Consider the following 18,709-nt stretch of genomic DNA (forward strand, 5'->3'; position numbering starts at 1 on the left):
ATTTGATCAACATCTGACCTACGTCTCTCCACTCCTATTATCTCTGCATCCCTCTCTAGTCTCCAAGACTTCTCACACTCTGCTCCTGTCCTCTGGAACTCCCTACCCAGCTCCATAAAACTGTCTCTAACTTTGTATAGCTTCAGACACTCTTTCAAAACCCACCTAGTCAGAGATGCTAACCATCTATCCTCTGTATTTCATTCTACCAAAAATAAATCTTCAACTGCCTTGACTCTCTGCTGCAACTACAATTCAGGTGACAAGCTACCCCAAACCTTATGTCTCTGCACCCTTAACCTGTAGACTGGAAGCAGGGCCCTCCTCCTGTACTAGATTAGTTTAGTTTGTTATGTTTTTGTATCTTATTACACATCCTTGTCATTGTATATACCCCTATCTCTGTACCCAACACTATGGAATTTTCCTGCTCTATACAAATAAAGGATAATAATAATAATAATCTCTCTCTACAAGAAAATTCTGGATATTCCTAATAATGACAAATAATTCACAATGATGCTAAACTATGTGAAGTCATTCATGAGCTATTATTTAAAATGATTTGTAACACATGCTGCAGTGCATCTAAATCATAACCTGATCTTGCATTCCATATTATATACCTTGTTTGAATCCAGTTACGGTGGTAAGCAGAGGTCCACCAGGAGGCTGGAAGAAGCCGCATGTTGGCATGAGTGTAGGATTTGGATATTGATCGAACCAAGCAGTGCACTGTTGGCATATGTCACCAATCAGGGATGGGCAAGACTGGTGGAAGAAATGCAACCTTGCCAACATCTCTGTGTATATAATGCAAGGATCTGTTTAGAAAACAAGAGACCAAAGTCAGCATTATGAAACCACGAAAAATACTGCATAAAAAGTCATTACAGAGCCCATGTCGTGCATTACCTGTTACAGAGAAAATATATAACTTGCTATTAAAAAAATCTTTTGTATTTTCTCTTGATTTTAGAAAGCCGCTAATAGCACAAATTGATAGAATACGGCAGCACTCTAGCAACTCAAAAGGAGATTAAAAATCCAATCTTTATTCCATGAAGTTAAAAAATACAGCCATTAAGGAGGAGGAAGCAAATCCTTACACGTTTTGTGCTGCGCAATTAAAACTCGTAAGGATTTTCCTTGCTCCTTCTCAATAGCTGTATTTTTTTTACTTCATAGAATAAAGATTGAATTTTTAATCTCCTTTTGAGTTGCTAGAATACTGTTATATTCATCAAAAATACATTACAAAGTACAGTTACAATCATAATAACACTAAAAAAATGATTAAAAAAAGTGCATAAAGTTAAAAGGGCTCAAAGATATGAGGTCTCAGGTGTTAGAGAAAAATAAGACAGGCAAAGGGCTTTAAAATTGAGATACATACATGCACATGTCTAAAGATGATATGCATGTATACATATATATATATGTGTGTGCATATGTATTTATAAGTGTATATATGTATTTACAGACATATATACACATTTAAAAACATAAATACATATGTACACACACATATAGACATATACATAAGGGCATTGTAGTCCTTTACAGTTAAGTAGATGAAAACATGAAAAAGCATATTTATGCAATATTCGTATTTAATAAAGGTTTTAACTATGTATTTATAAATATTTCAGATTCCAATGTTCTGCACATAGCAGAATATGTTCTATATATTTTAAAATAGATATTACTATATATATATATATATATATATATATATATATATATATATATATATATATATATATATATACCTATATGTAACCATCTATATATATATATAGGTATAAATATATATTTGTGCAAAAAAATATCATATATATATATAAATGTATGTATATATGAATAAATAAAACATATTGTACTATGAGAAGAAAATTATCATATGAAATATTAACATTTTCATGTCAGTTAGCGAATTTGAGAATTTGCGATTGGGTTTGCACAACCAAAAATGGGCCGCTTCTAAACTTACATTCTTGCTTTTATTATTATTATTATACTTTACTTATGAAGCGCCAACATATTCTGCAGCGCTGTCCATGGATACAATTAATTTAAATAAAACAAAATAAGACTTGTAAGAGACAGGACAACATTTACAAACACATACAGGAGGGATTGAGGGCCCTATTCCCGTGCAAGAGAACGAAGAAAAATTGATAATAGAAGTAAATTAGAAAGTTGCTTAAAATATCATGCTCTATCTGAATCATGAAAGAAAAAAATTTGGGTTCAGTGTCCCTTTAATATATAGTCGAGAAAAGGAAAATGAGGTGCATACTAAACTGCCGCCAATTGGAAAAATAAAAGAGGGCGGTAATTGTTTTCTTTCATAAGGTTGTGAGAGTCCACAATCCATTACTCCTGGCATCTACCCAAGCTGTGGAGTCCACAAGATAATGGGTGTGAAAAGGTTAAGGTAGGTACCTAATTACCAACCATTTAGACTGTAGCACTTTCCTGTAAAATTCTTTCACAAAAGAAAAGAGAGTAAGGAAGACCAAGCTGCTTCTGTGCAAACTACACAACAGAAGCCTCATCTTATAAAGCCCACAAAGTAGAACCTAATCTAGTAGAATGAACTGAACAAATTCTGGGAGGTTGGAATGGCTGTATTCATGCATTTAACAATATAAGGATGCGAATTTGAGTTGTGGTAGGATTTGAACAGGTTGCATAGGACAGCTGGACTGGGAAAAGCCCTGAGGCTACCTGTGTTTGTTAGGGTATGACATTGCTATTGATATGAACACATGTACTTATCACAGGGGCGTATCTTGACCTAGGCCAACTAGCCAGTGCCTAGGGCAGCAGGATTTAGGTGGGACATTATTAAAATGATGTGCAGTTTGTTGGTATAAAGGTGAAGCTGATATTATTTTTTTAGAATTTTCGGCAAATTTCCATGGTGCTGTAATAAATATTTTAAAGGGACACTAAATACATTTCATAAACCTCCTTCTAATCATAGGTGCTGCCATTTCGGAACCTTGGTTATACAGCAGGTATCTGAAGGAGTGTTGCTGCACATGCGCAAATAGGTCAGCACTGGAATGTAGTAAAAGCTAGATTTAAACAGGGAGGCAGACAGGGAATAACCTCCATACTATGCTTATAAATGTATTTAGTTTAACGTCTCTTTAAGGTGATTGAGGCAGTACTCCATTTTACTCACCAATGCGACCTTCAATAAAATTAATGGTGGGTTGAAAAAGCCGGAGAGTGTCATGCACCAACCGAAGCTGGGGGCATCCAATACGTTCCACAGACATCTTGAAGTCTTCAAGTACAGTTTGAAACCCACAGGATATCGTTTTGCTAGATATCCATTCCATGCTACCTGTGTAATTAACAGCAATTCTCTTTTAGACATTTTACTTAGCTTTATCATCAATTGGTGCTGAAAAATATTCATTAAAAGTTCATGGTAATCATAAAAATGGTCTATTAAATGTTTAGAAGGAATAATATTAAAGGGACAGTAAAGTCAAACTTAAAATAGCGTATGAAATTTTAAACAACTTTTTAATTTACTTCTACTATACATTTTGCTTAGTTCTCTTGAGAACCTTTTTTAAAGAGTAATCCTAGGTGAGCTCATGAGCGTGCATGTGTGTTTATCCATCTGGAAGCAATGTTTGCAACAAAGTTTATAGCAATGTTTTACAAAGCTGCAAAAGCTGCTGCCATAAAGTGCTAAAGAAGCGTACACACCCCTGAGCTGCTATCAGCCTGCCTATCATTACTCTTCAATAATGGATATCAAGAGAAACAAATTTGATACTATGGGGTAGATTTAACAAGGGCTTTCAGGCTCCATAACTTGTCCGATGCCTTTGAGGCTGTGGTCTTCAGTCTTGACACTCCCTGCTAGCAGCTGATTGGCTGCGAATCTGCAGGGGGCGGCATTGCACAAGCAGTTCTGGTGAACTGCTTGTGCAACGATAAATGCCGACAGCGTATGCTGTTGGCATTCAGCGTTGTCTGACGGACATGATATGCTACAGCGTATCATGTCGGACAGACATTAGTAAATCTACCCCTATAAGTAAATTGGAAATTTGTTTAACATTGCCCACTCTGGCCTCTATTTATCAAGGTCTGTCGGACCTGATCCGACAGTGCGGATCAGGTCCGACAGACCTCGCTGAATGCGGAGAGCAATACGCTCTCCGTATTCAGCATTGCACCAGCAGCTCACAAGAGCTGCTGGTGCAACGCCGCCCCCTGCAGACTCGCAGCCAATAGGCCGCCAGCAGGGGGGTGTCAATCAACCTGATCGTACTCGATTGGGTTGATTTCCGGCGATGTCTGTCAGGCGGACAGGTTATGGAGCAGCAGTCTTTGTGACCGCTGCTTCATAACTGCTGTTTCTGGCGAGCCTGCAGGCTCGCCAGAAACACGGAGCATCAAGCTCCATTTGGAGCTTGATAAATATGCCCCTCTATCTGAATTATGAACTTTTAACTTTTACCTTTATAATATCCTTTTTATTCCCACTTAAAGGGACATGAAACCCAAAAAATGTATTTCATACAATTTTAAACTTTCCAATTTACTTCTATTATTTAATTTGCTTCCTTCTCTTGCTATCCTTTGCTGAAAGGTTTATCTAGGCAAGCTCAGGAGCAGCAGAGAACCTAGTTTCTAGCTGCTGATTGGTGGCTGCATATATATATTGATTGTGATTGGCTCACCCATGTGTTCAGTTAGAAACCATTAGTGCATAGCTGCTTTTTCAACAAATGATACCAAGAGAATGAAACAGATTAGATAATAGAAGTAAATTAGAAAGTTGTTTCAAATTGTATTCTCTATCAGAATCATTAAATACATTTTTGGGGTTTCATGTCCCTTTAAATAGCAGTTCTGTTAAAATAAAAAGGGTTTTAAAGAAGATTCCAATTTCATGCCCTACAATATTTCCTCTCTCTTAAAGTTTTCAGATTCTTGCATAAATAATCATAAAGATCAGAATTGGATGTAGCCAAGCTAAAGCAGAATATTGAACAAGCAAAATGGTTGCAGATTTAAAGGGAAAGTAAATATAAAAAATGTTATTGCTTAAAGGGACAGTCTAGTCCAAAACAAACTTTCATGATTCAGATAGGGCATGTAATTTTAAATAATTTTCCAATTTACTTTTATCACCAATTTTTCTTTGTTCTCTTGGTATTCTTAGTTGAAAGCTTAACTTAGGAGGTTCATATGCTAATTTCTTAGACCTTGAAGGCCGCCTCTTAAGAATGCATTTTAACAGGTTTTTCACCATTAGAGGGTGTTAGTTCATGTTTTTCATATAGATAACACTGTGCTCGTGCACGTGAAGTTACCTGGGAGCCATCACTGATTGGCTAAACTGAAAGTCTGTCAAAAGAACAAATAAAGGGGCAGTCTGCAGAGGCTTAGATACAAGATAATCACAGAGGTAAAAAATATATAAATATAACTGTGTTGGTTATGCAAAACTAGGGAATGGGTAAATAAGGGATTATCTATCTTTTAAAACAATAACAATTCTGGTGTAGACTGTCCCTTTAAAAGATAGATAATCCTTTTATTTACCATTCCCCAGTTTTGCACAAACAACACTGTTATAGAAATATACCTTTTACCTCTGTAATTACCTTGTATCTAAGCTTCTGCAGACTGCCTCCTTATCTCAGATCTTTTGAAAGACTTGCATTTCAGGCAATTAGTGCTGACTCTTAAATAACTCAACAGTGTTATTTATATGAAGCACATGAACTAACACCCTCTATCTGTGAAAAACTGTCAAATGCATTCAGATATGAGGCGACCTTCAAGGGCTTAGAAATTAGAATATGAGCCTACCTAGGTTTAGCTTTCAAATAATACCAAGAGAATAAAGCAAATTTTATGATAAAAGTAAATTAGAAAGTCTTTTAAAATCACATGCCCTATCTGAATCATGAAAGTTTAATTTAGACTTTACTATGCCTTTAATCAAAGTAATATTTATGTTACATAACCCTTGGGCTACGAATGTGATTATATAAATAAACTTTTAACAATGTAATCCTTTTACATTCCAGGCAAGCACAATGCTCATTTATTCGTATTGCATTTTATGTGATTAATTTAAAGGGACAGGAAATTCAAAATTAAACTTGCATGATTCAGATAGAGCACGTAATTTTCGGACACTTTCAAATTCACATCTATTTTCAAATGTGCTTCATTCTCTTACTATCCCTTGTTAAAAAATGAATACGCACATATCATACACTAGTGGGAGCTGCTGCTAATTGGTGTCTGCACACATTTGCCTCTTGTGATTGGCTAAATAGATATTTTCAGCTTCCTGTCAGCAGTGCAATGCTGTCCCTTCAGCAATGGATAACAAGATTTGATAATAGAATTAAATTGGAAAGTTGTTTAAAATTGTATGTTCTATCTGAATCATAAAAGAACATTTTGGGGTTTACTATCCCTTTAAGTGAGTTAATTAAAGGACCACTAAACTAGATGATTTTGAACCTTCATATCTGAGAATAATTTAGAAATGAAAACTGCAGCTTTATTTTGTCAAATGAGTATATTGTTTTATGTTTATTCATTTTACTGATTTCCCTTTTCCCCAGAACAAAATAACCTCTGCTAACCAATCAGAAACTAATATTCAGATAGAGCACAATCTCTGTTTGCACATGTGCAGTTTAGGGAGACTGTGTAAGCCTGCCTTTATCTCTTCCACATGGTTTAGTACTGCTTCAACTTAGTTACTATTGCAAATAACGCTTCTCCTATCATTATCGCTGATGCAAAATTGATACTCCACCTTTTTCAAACATGTGACTGCTGAGAATCTTAGGGGGGGGGAGGTGAAGTAAGCAAAAGCTCACATAACTTGCCTAAAAGTATTAACCCATACCTCCCTGGGAGAAAGTGAAACAAGCACAACATTTAGATGTATTTTACAGCAAAAGGCAGCAAAATAAATAAAGAATGTACATTGCAATAATGTTTCACTTGCAATAATGAAACATTTTATACATTGTTGAAATGTCAAGTGTAATGGTCCTTTCAGATACCACAGAATAACATTAAAGGAACAGATCAATGTGATTTAAAGATTGCATACCCTTTAACTTTTCAGTAAACACCAAATAACATTTTTCTGCAGCCTTTTATTAGATTAAAAAAATAACTGTATTAACACCTTGTTTGCTGTAATTGTTTTTCAATGTTCAAAGTACACTTACCAATTTCCTTATTTGAAAGAGCTGATTTTGACTTTATTATGGAGATGACAGGGGGTTCCACTCTCATGTTTACAAAATCTAAATTGTTTGGCTTCAGCAGGAAAGATAATAGACTACAAATTAGGGAGGGATATGTGACAAGATTAAAGTGAAGGTAAACTTTGATGAATGAAAGCCAGTTTTTAAAAAATACTATTAAAAACAGGGGAACTTAATTCATCAAAGTTTATAAAGCAGCCGTTTTGATTAAAAACTTACCTTTCTTCTCTTCACAGCCAGAGCAGCTTCCCCCGCATGGAGATCCTCTCTTCACACGTAATGGCTGTTGGCTTCCTCCAATCACGGCATGGCCTCATATTTATCAAGCTCCCTTCAGGTTTGCCGGAAACACAAATTATGAAGCAGCAGTGTGAAGACCGCTGTTTCATAACCTGTCCGCCTGCTCTGAGGCCGTGGAAAGAAATCAACAGAAATCAACCCGATCGAATACGATCGTGTTGATTGACACCCCCTGCTAGCGGCTGATTGCCTGCGAATCTGCAGGGGGCGGCATTGCACCAGCAGTTTACAAGAACTTCTGGTGCAATGATAAACGCTGACAGCGTATGCTGTCGGCATTTATCAATGTGCAGCGGACATGATACGCTATATTGTATCATGTCCGCTCGCACAATCATAAATATGCCCCAGAAGCTAAATGTCCAAAGTAGGTTTGAAAAAGAGAAACCTGTAAAGCTTGTTAAAGAACACATTAGGGCCAGATTACAAGTGTCACCTTAATGATAGTGCTGGCACAATAACCAATATTGCTGGACCGTGCTACCATTAGCGCACAAGATATTACAAGCTCATGGTAAAGTGTGTTAACCAGAGAAGGGTTAGCATCGCTGACTTCGCTCGATACTATAGCCTATACATTCAATGGATATTATGACCGCAAATAATTTGATTGGTTGATAGTTATAATTTGCACTCAAATGAAAGCCGGAACTGTACTAGAATATTTAACTCCACTTCAGACCTAAAGTAAACTGTAAGAGTAAAAAAAATCAGTTTGCACAAAACACATCAAAAACACTATGTACTCAAAATATAGCATATTATTATTATTATTAATAATTAAAATGTTTTAAATTGGTTAAAAAGTGATACGGTATATGGCAAAGTGTTTGACTGGGAAGGGCTCATATATATATTTATATATATATATATATATATATATATATATATATCAATATATATTTGTCTAAATATCTCTATGTGTATTTATGTGTTTATATGTGTAAATATGTATGTGCACACATGCATACATATATACACGAATAAACACATAAATACACATATATAGACATCTCTCACACACACACATATATATATATGTGTATATATATATATATACGTATATATATATTAAGATAAAAACATTTTCTTCTATGTGAAGAACATAGGAATTTAAAGTATTTCTAACTCATTTCGGGTTTAGTGCAGTTGGTTTAAAGAAGTCTACAGGGAGTGCAGAATTATTAGGCAAATTAGTATTTTGACCACATCATCCTTTTTATGCATGTTGTCTTACTCCAAGCTGTATAGGCTCGAAAGCCTACTACCAATTAAGCATATTAGGTGATGTGCATCTCTGTAATGAGAAGGGGTGTGGTCTAATGACATCAACACCCTATATCAGGTGTGCATAATTATTAGGCAACTTCCTTTCCTTTGGCAAAATGGGTCAAAAGAAGGACTTGAAAGGCTCAGAAAAGTCAAAAATAGTGAGATATCTTGCAGAGGGATGCAGCACTCTTAAAATTGCAAAGCTTCTGAAGCGTGATCATCGAACAATCAAGCGTTTCATTCAAAATAGTCAACAGGGTCGCAAGAAGCGTGTGGAAAAACCAAGGCGCAAAATAACTGCCCATGAACTGAGAAAAGTCAAGCGTGCAGCTGCCTAGATGCCACTTGCCACCAGTTTGGCCATATTTCAGAGCTGCAACATCACTGGAGTGCCCAAAAGCACAAGGTGTGCAATACTCAGAGACATGGCCAAGGTAAGAAAGGCTGAAAGACGACCACCACTGAACAAGACACACAAGCTGAAACGTCAAGACTGGGCCAAGAAATATCTCAAGACTGATTTTTCTAAGGTTTTATGGACTGATGAAATGAGAGTGAGTCTTGATGGGCCAGATGGATGGGCCCATGGCTGGATTGGTAAAGGGCAGAGAGCTCCAGTCCGACTCAGACGCCAGCAAGGTGGAGGTGGAGTACTGGTTTGGGCTGGTATCATCAAAGATGAGCTTGTGGAGCCTTTTCGGGTTGAGGATGGAGTCAAGCTCAACTCCCAGTCCTACTGCCAGTTTCTGGAAGACACCTTCTTCAAGCAGTGGTACAGGAAGAAGTCTGCATCCTTCAAGAAAAACATGATTTTCATGCAGGACAATGCTCCATCACACGCGTCCAAGTACTCCACAGCATGGCTGGCAAGAAAGGGTATAAAAGAAGAAAATCTGGGGGGGCGGAGCTTGGCCACGAACAGAGATGGCAGCTTGCTAGCGCAGCTCCTAGGCCCTTGTCCTCAGATCAGTTAAAATAAATATAGCTAGCAGCCTAAAATAAGCATTATATAGCAGATTCAATGCTCTAACAACTTTTGTGGGGAAGACCGGAGATCCTAGGTGCAACAACTTATTCTTACGGCACCATATGGCCAGAGGCGCACCACAGAAAAACCCAGGCGAGTAGCCCCCACGACCGCGAGCAAGAAGAAAACTGGGAAATATCAATCGGTGCCGATGAGAGACACACAGCTGGAGGGACCTGCACTAGCCTCTCCGATAACGGAACAGAGAGACCCTAAGATCGCAGCACACGCGGTCACAAATAGGAGGTGAGGGGATACACAGGCCGCATCACCAGAGAAAGTGCTTGCAAGGGAAGCACCGGCACATGTCACACTACGCAGGAGACTCACCTGGTACAACTAGAACGGCAGAGAAAGGCTGGTGGGGCTAGAGAGTGGGTGGCATCGCCCAGCAGGCACAGCGGACAGAGACACCAGGGCGGATAGTATGACCGCGCCACGTGGAGGGTGAGCAACGGTAGTCACCGCATCACGGATGCTACACGGCAACTAGCATAAAAACACAGCCAAATAACAGTGCATCATACACAACACACCCAGCATTGGCTATAGTGTACAAGAATTAATACCCGCTGTGAAACTAAAGGGACATAACGACGAACACAACTGTATAGCAGGCATAAAATACTGGGTATAGAGACATTAATAATAGCACCACAAGTGGCACGCCGTGCGACAGAAAAGGACATAAGGCAGCTAAAAACTGGTAAAGGGGGTTAAATCATAGCCTCTAAACTACGCTCACTCTCCTGAAAGGGCACCCCAATCTGACTTGTAATTTATTCACAATTGCTAACAGCGCAGATCGAGGCCTAATACACTGAGGGCCAAACCCTGGTAGCACAAGCAATAGCACCCAAATAGAGCCTAAGTAATTAGTTAACAATAAGACCTGCCCCAAAAATAAGCTCTGTGGTCACATAGCAGGGTAATGCCGGCCAAAAAACGCTAAAAGCGGACAGTAACCCCAAGACCAAGATGATGGATCATTACTTAAAGTCAGCAGAGGAGACTGCACAACCCCCTTTAGAAATCACACAAAAGCCATCGCCATCAGTGGAACCAAATGAAACAGGCTTAACAACTCATACCGAACATAACAAACACATAGAAATCACAAGGGATGATCTGAAACTGTTGGCCTCTAAAGAGGATATTAAATCTGCCATGGCGGACATGAAGAACATGTTCCAGGAGATGAAAAGGGATATTAAAAGAATAGATAATAGAGTGGTAAACCTTGAAGAAAGCCATGACATTGTCACCCAGGACTTGAACCATCTATCACAACTCCTGTACAACCAAGAGGAAACTATACAAAACCTCCAAGAGAAGGTAGAAGATCTGGATAATAGAGGGCGCAGAAACAATCTGAGGATTAGGGGCATCCCGGAAAGTGTACAAACAACAGCCCTCCCAGGGTATCTACAAGACCTGTTCCCGAACCCTTAAAGGCTCCAGCAATGCAGCAGAAGTGGTAATGGAAAGGGCGCACAGGGCCCTAAGGGCCAAACCCTCCCCGAAAGCACCACCAAGGGATGTGATTATAAAATTCCTTAATTACCAAGACAAAGAAGAAATACTACGGCACGCAAGGCAAAAACCACAGTTCACACACGCAGGAATATCTATACAAGTATTTACAGATCTGAGTCCAGCGACCCTACAGAAGAGGAGGGAGCTCCATTTTATTACATCAGTTCTGAGAGAAAGAGGTATACAATACAGATGGGGCTTCCCAGTCTGCATATACGCTTCAAAAGGAGACAAGTCGGCTATGTATAGAGGCCTGGACGACCTGGAACGATTTTGTGAAGTCCTTCAAGTGAACATTGTTCCACCTAAAGACCAGTCAGCTCAGGATAGAAACACCCCGTCAGTACCACGGACACAGAAAGATGGAACTCAGAAAGACTTGTAGATCTCAGAGAAAGGAAAGTGCTATAGGACTTATATATCTTATGGACAGACTGCTTCTCAACAAGAACTGCTCTTGTCAAGAGGGGTAACGTTTTCAAAGTTATAAAGTTATAAGTTTATGTATCTTATCTGTTAAAATGTTAAAGTTTTATAATGCCATCGCTAAAATTACCGCTACTCATATGCACTAGTAAGTAGATGTAAGATGACCCACTGCTAGAATGCCTTGCACTGCTCTTAGTAAAATAAGATATCCGTATGGATGGGAAGGAATGTTGCATATGGTTAGTTCATATACAATTAAAGGCAGAACATTAAGTGACATTCTTTGTTCCCTACACATGCTCTAGCGACTGAGATCAGCATGAGAACACTACCAAAGCGCTCTCTTATAAATCATTTAAAGAAATACAGGCATGCTCAAAAAGGATTTGTGTGTGAGAACATAATACAGCCTTGATGGAGGCTGGACTTTAGATTGATGCATAGTAAATGTTGAAATGTTGGGTTTAGATGTGTTTATGTTGAATTTAATGCAAAACTAAACTCTCTTACAGGGGTACCTTGGACAATAGTAAAATGTATTGTACAATAGTATGTGAAGTGATAATGCCCATATGTATTACCAAAAAAGCTTAGATACCAATTATGAGAAACCGATGTCTTGGTCTGGCAAATAGACACCTGTTTTATGTTGTGCGGTTGTTTTTGTCAATTTACCTAGCAACACCTTTGCACACACCATCGCTAGAGGAGAGACACAACTAGTGGGAGTAGAGATGTTACAACACGCTCACGCATCATTTGAAGTAGGGGCACAGACGACATAAAGAGTAGAGCATGGTGGGACACATACATATGAGTCTACTAAGGAAACAAGACACACACTGTACATTGGGTGACTGTGGTGGTGATGTGAAATAGGTCATGGGGACACGCTTAACAACCCATGACCGCCAGCCTGAGGATAACACTAGATCATTGCACACTTTAGGACTTAAAGCAGACGTGCAGCGTAGCTGGGACCTCCCTAGACATCCAGAAACAAATAACAAATTAGATGGAGCAAGATAAGGCTGTTAAGCTTAGTAAATATGAGATTATTGCATATCAGACGACTGGTCTGGGGACAAGGGATAACATCCCCCAATTTAACGTAGACATCTAAGATACTACGTGATACACAGCATACAAGTAGCACAAACCTATTATTGGAAACACTGCACTCACGGTACAGGGATTGTCAACTCCCACCATAAACTAAAACAAGGCCATGCCTATCACTTCAGCAATGAGAACGCTCCCTCCCACGGGTCACGAAATAACTAACGCGGTGGGCAGGGAGATAGGGGAGGAACATTATAAAACACAAAAACTACGGCTCATCACTATCAATGCTAAGGGCCTCAACAGCCCGGAAAAAAGATCCATCGCTTTTAATGATTTACGGAAACAAAAAGGTGATATATTATTCATACAGGAGACCCACTTTAAGAGGGGGAGGGAACCAAAGGTATTAAGCCCCAGATATCAAACAAAGTTTTTAGCCTCGGGCCCTACAAAGACAGGGGGGGTGGGAATTCTTATCAACAACAATGTGCAATTCCAGGCAACCCATGTAGAAAAAGATAAGGGAGGACGATATATCATAGTTGTGGGTCTTCTGTATAACAGATACATAACATTAGCAAATATATACCTACCCAACCAGCAGCAACATATTACCATGAAGGCAGTAACCCAAAAACTCTTGGAAATAATCAAAGGGGAACTGATAGTGGGAGGGGATCTTAACACACCTTTAGACCCGAAAATAGACACCTCTAGCGGTAACTCTAACATCCCAAAAAAAGTTCTGAAATCAATAACTGCACAAATACAGCAATTACAGCTTCGCGACACATGGCGGGTGATGCACCCAAGGGCAAGGAATTACACATTCTTTTCACACCCGCACCATCTGTACTCTAGAATTGATAACATATTAACAGACCCTGCTATGCTTTCGCAAATCACTTACTCAGATATAATGCCTATCACATGGTCAGACCACGCTCCCGTGGTCTGCGATTTTGAATGGCAGGTTAGATGAGTCGTTATTGAACGATCCTATAATAGCTCTGGAAATAACAAAGGAATTAGAGGAATATTTCAAAATTAATAAAACAGATCAAAGCAAACCTTCCATGATATGGGAGGCGCACAAAGCAGTGATAAGAGGAGTATTGATTAAAATCAAAACACAACAGACTAAGCAGTCCAGACAATACTATAACTCATTGCAAGCACAACTCGCATACTGGGAGAGGGAACATAAACAAGACACGACAGATACAAATGTATTCACTTCCCTGAAAAAAGTCAAAACTGAGCTGCAAAACTTACAAATTAAAGAAGCCCAAACGAAAGCCCTCTATTTAAAACAGCACTATTTTGAATACAGTAACAAACCGGGGACTTCTCTAGCAAAGGCACTCAAGAGAAAACAATATAGGGCATATTTTACCGGAATTGTAGATAAACAGGGGAAGAAACATGATGACAGCAGAGGTATTGCAGAGACGTTAAGACAATATTATTCGACATTATATAACCTAAAAGATAACACAAGACCTACTGACATAAATCCCGAAAACGGGAACATCGACCATGAGTTAGAATCATATATAGATAATATAAAAATCCCCCAAATTAGTACGGAAGAGGCGGAAAAATTAGAGGCATGTATAACTCCTGCAGAAATCCTAAAGGCAATAAAAGACACACCCACGGGAAAAAGCCCGGGACCAGACGGATTGGGAATAGCATACTATAAAAAATTTGGACAGATACTGGCCCCTCACCTTGCTGACACCTATAATACCCTACAAGCCGATGGAGGGTTTACAAGGAACCTACTGGAGGCACATATTACAGTCCTTCCCAAGCCAGGAAAGACCCCAGACAGGCCCGAAAACATTCGCCCTATTTCCTTACTTAACTCTGATGTAAAAATCTACGCGAAGATACTGGCCACAAGAATAAATAGGGTTCTCCCAGGATTAATAAATTCGGATCAGGTGGGTTTCGTCCCAGGGAGGGAGGCTAGGGACAACACCCTGAAGGTTCTGCAGTTATTACAATATGCTAAATTAGAACACATCCCAATGACACTGACATCTATGGACGCAGAGAAAGCCTTTGACAGGGTGAGCTGGACATTCTTACGGTTCGCTCTGTCAAAGATGGGCTTTAGCACACATTTCATCGAAATGATATTCTCACTATACTCCGCCCCTTCAGCCAAGATTAAAGTCAATGGGCTCTTGTCCATGAGCTTTGAGATCACAAACAGAACCCGACAGGGCTGCCCCCTCTCCCCAATACTATTCGCAATATCTATAGAAATCCTGGCCCTAAAGATCCGCGCAGACCCCCAGGTGTCGGGAATTAAATTAGATGACACAGAACACAAGATAGCCATGTATGCAGACGACATCCTGTTAACCCTAACAAATTCAGAGGAATCACTGCCGCAGGCCCTAAAGATAATCCAGGAGTACGGCAAATACTCCAATTTTCTATTAAACATAAATAAATCAGAGGTGTTAAACATAAACCTTTCAGAGGATAAAATGTCCCTATTGATGTCCCAATGCCCACTACGTAGGCAGCCAGTCACAATGAAATATTTAGGAATACAGCTATCTGCAGATCCAGAGGCTATTTTTGAAGCTAATTACAAACAACTAGAAAAGACGATAATAGAAGACTTATCCAATTGGAAAAACAAAAAATTGTCATGGCTGGGCAGAATCAGTGTCATAAAAATGAATGTGCTTCCCAGACTACTTTATGTTATGCAGGCTCTGCCAATACCCCTCCCAAAAGGTTTCATGACCAGACTCCAGGGCTCTCTGGAATCATACATTTGGGGAGACGTGCGACCCAGAATAAATAAGCAAACTATGTACATGGCAAAAGAGGAGGGCGGCTTGGGAGTCCCGAATATACTGACATATAGACAGGCTTTGATGTTACAAAGAATAGTGGAATGGTGCTCAAACGATAATTCAAAACACTGGATACAGATAGATAGAGCAATACTACATACTAATAACCCGGGATACCTAGCTTGGACACTAGGGAAGGACAGACCGCGAACTGTAGATAGATATCCTTTCTTTAAGGAACTATTCAGGGTGTGGGACAAAATTATCCACACATCCACGCGGATATCTTCACCGACCTCCCCCATGACCCCATACATGGACAACCCAGTCCTCGCACTGGGGATAGCGAGGAAGTATACAATCCAGGGACAGCAGGCAGGACAGAACACAATTAATAGACTGATCCAACAACATAAAATTAAAAAGTGGGAAGAAGTCCGAGATGCAGAACCACACTTGAATTGGCTAGCTTACGCTCAGATCTCCCACTTTATATCAACGCACAAAGACAAAACCACTCTGACCCGTGAGCTGACAGAATTTGAACAACTTTGCTACGACGGACGGACACGCCCACACCTGATATCCATTATATACAAAAAATTGCGACAAAATGACTTAGGTAACCTACCAGCGTATACCAAAACATGGGAGAGGGAGCTAGGTGAGGAAATAGCTGTGAAGACATGGAAAAACGCATTCCTTAATAATAAGACTGCTTCCATATCAGCACAGATACAAGAAACTAATTATAAGTTCCTCGCCAGGTGGTATCTCACCCCAAGCAGGTTAAAGAGAATATATCCGAACACCTCAGGCAGATGCTGGAGGGGCTGTGCGACGGAGGGTACCGTCCTGCACGTGTGGTGGGAATGTCCCGAACTCCAGCAATTCTGGACGGACATCCTTGCACACACTTGCAAAGTCTTGGAGATCATAATCCCCAGAGACCCCAAAATAATACTTCTGTACGCTGGCTTACCTAAAATTAAATGCATGGCGAGAAGGAAACTACTTCTAACCCTGCTGAACAGCGCAAAAACTCTAATCCCCCGTAGGTGGAAGACTGCCACCCCCCCCCCCCCACTCACCAGGAGTGGGTGAAACAAGTAGATTTGTTACTGCAATTAGAAAGATATCATCACATTAGGAATGGCTCAGCGGAGACACATGAAATAATGTTACAAATATGGAACAAGCACTAATGAAGAACCACCCTACCCCCCCCCCCCCGTCCTCCCCCCCACCTACCCTCCCCGCTCATAGATATACACCACCCTAGGCTCGGGCATAAAGATAATGGATGGGACTTCACCTATCGAGATGGACAGAGATACATATAATAGTCATCCTAGAGCTTACACGAATACTAAAATGGAGGGAGAAGGGGGGACAATACAACTAACACAGGGGTCAAAGCCACAGACGAGGGCACAGGGCAGAGATGGACAATACTACAATGGACAGAGTCCCGACCACTGAAAGACGCAGAGAAGCAACTAGACCGGTGAATAGGGAGAGAAGTGGGAAAGGTGAAGGAACAGCCAGAAACTGGCCTAGACATGCCGTGAGTGTAGGACAGAAAGATTTTATACAGCTTTGTAAAAGATATGCAAGAGAATACTGTATTGTACTGAATATTGATGTCATATTTTGCTACGACGATTTTGCTGTAAAAATTGTAATTTTGAATTATATAATAAAGCTTATTTGGAAAAAAAAAAAAAAAAAGAAGAAAATCTAATGACATGGCCTCCTTGTTCACCTGATCTGAACCCCATTGAGAACCTGTGGTCCATCATCAAATGTGAGATTTACAAGGAGGGAAAACAGTACACCTCTCTGAACAGTGTCTGGGAGGCTGTGGTTGCTGTTGCACGCAATGTTGATGGTGAACAGATCAAAACACTGACAGAATCCATGGATGGCAGGCTTTTGAGTGTCCTTGCAAAGAAAGGTGGCTATATTGGTCACTGATTTGTTTTTGTTTTGTTTTTGAATGTCAGAAATGTATATTTGTGAATGTTGAGATGTTATATTGGTTTCACTGGTAAAAATAAATAATTGAAATGGGTATATATTTGTTTTTTGTTAAGTTTCCTAATAATTATGCACAGTAATAGTCACCTGCACACACAGATATCCCCCTAAAATAGCTATAACTAAAAACAAACTAAAAACTACTTCCAAAACTATTCAGCTTTGATATTAATGAGTTTTTTGGGTTCATTGAGAACATGGTTGTTGTTCAATAATAAAATTAATCCTCAAAAATACAACTTGCCTAATAATTCTGCACTCCCTGTATAGGGAGGGAAGAAGTTAGCGCGGTCAAGGTATCTGAAGTCCTAAAGTTAGCGCGCATCAGTCTTTCGCTCACACGCTAACTTTTTACTTTCAACTTTAAATAGGTGGGCTAACCTGGCCGTGATCAAGTCAAGTCTGAACTTACCAAACTTTCCAAATCATTTGAGAAATTGCACTTGTAACAGGCTTTATGACCTTAAATAATGTGTTCAAAACAACATCAAATAAACCTCTTTGTGTTTAAAAAAATAGGTATTCAATCTCTAATCCATCAAGATTAGAGACTAGGGGCGCGATCCAATAAACTGCGTAGTTTGCGGCGCAAGCAAGGGAACCCGCGTCGCCCGCAGTTTCAGCTCGCAACTCGAGCTATCCAATATACGGCGCCGTCAGATGCCAACGTGCCGTAAGTCTGATAAACCAGAGATGTCCAGAAATCTGCGTAAGTACAAATTTCTGGCGTCGCCAGTGACTTGCGCCACGTTAGAAACTGCCGGCGCCTACAAAACCTGACTAAAGTATGAAATCACCCGCACTGTCTAACACGCCTCCTAAACATAGCCCGACACGTCTAACCCTCTATCCGCTATCCCCTCTCACTATCCTAACAATAAAAAAAGTTATTAACCCCTAAACCGCCGCTCCCGTACCCCGCCGCCACCTAA

At 39.7% G+C, this 18,709-nt stretch overlaps 1 protein-coding gene across 1 annotated transcript in view; it reads right to left on the reverse strand.

The window, feature by feature from the left end:
- Positions 1–18,709, reverse strand: part of NWD1 (NACHT and WD repeat domain containing 1) — a 200,260-nt gene that overhangs the window by 89,898 nt on the left and 91,653 nt on the right. Inside the window, exons 11-12 of the mRNA XM_053702893.1 lie at positions 3,197–3,361; positions 627–824 (exon numbers count right to left, since the gene is read on the reverse strand). Coding sequence (XP_053558868.1) covers positions 627–824; positions 3,197–3,361 — 363 coding nt within the window. The remainder of the gene's footprint in view (positions 1–626; positions 825–3,196; positions 3,362–18,709) is intronic.

Source organism: Bombina bombina, chromosome 2, assembly GCF_027579735.1.
Source record: "Bombina bombina isolate aBomBom1 chromosome 2, aBomBom1.pri, whole genome shotgun sequence".
NCBI lineage: Eukaryota > Metazoa > Chordata > Amphibia > Anura > Bombinatoridae > Bombina > Bombina bombina.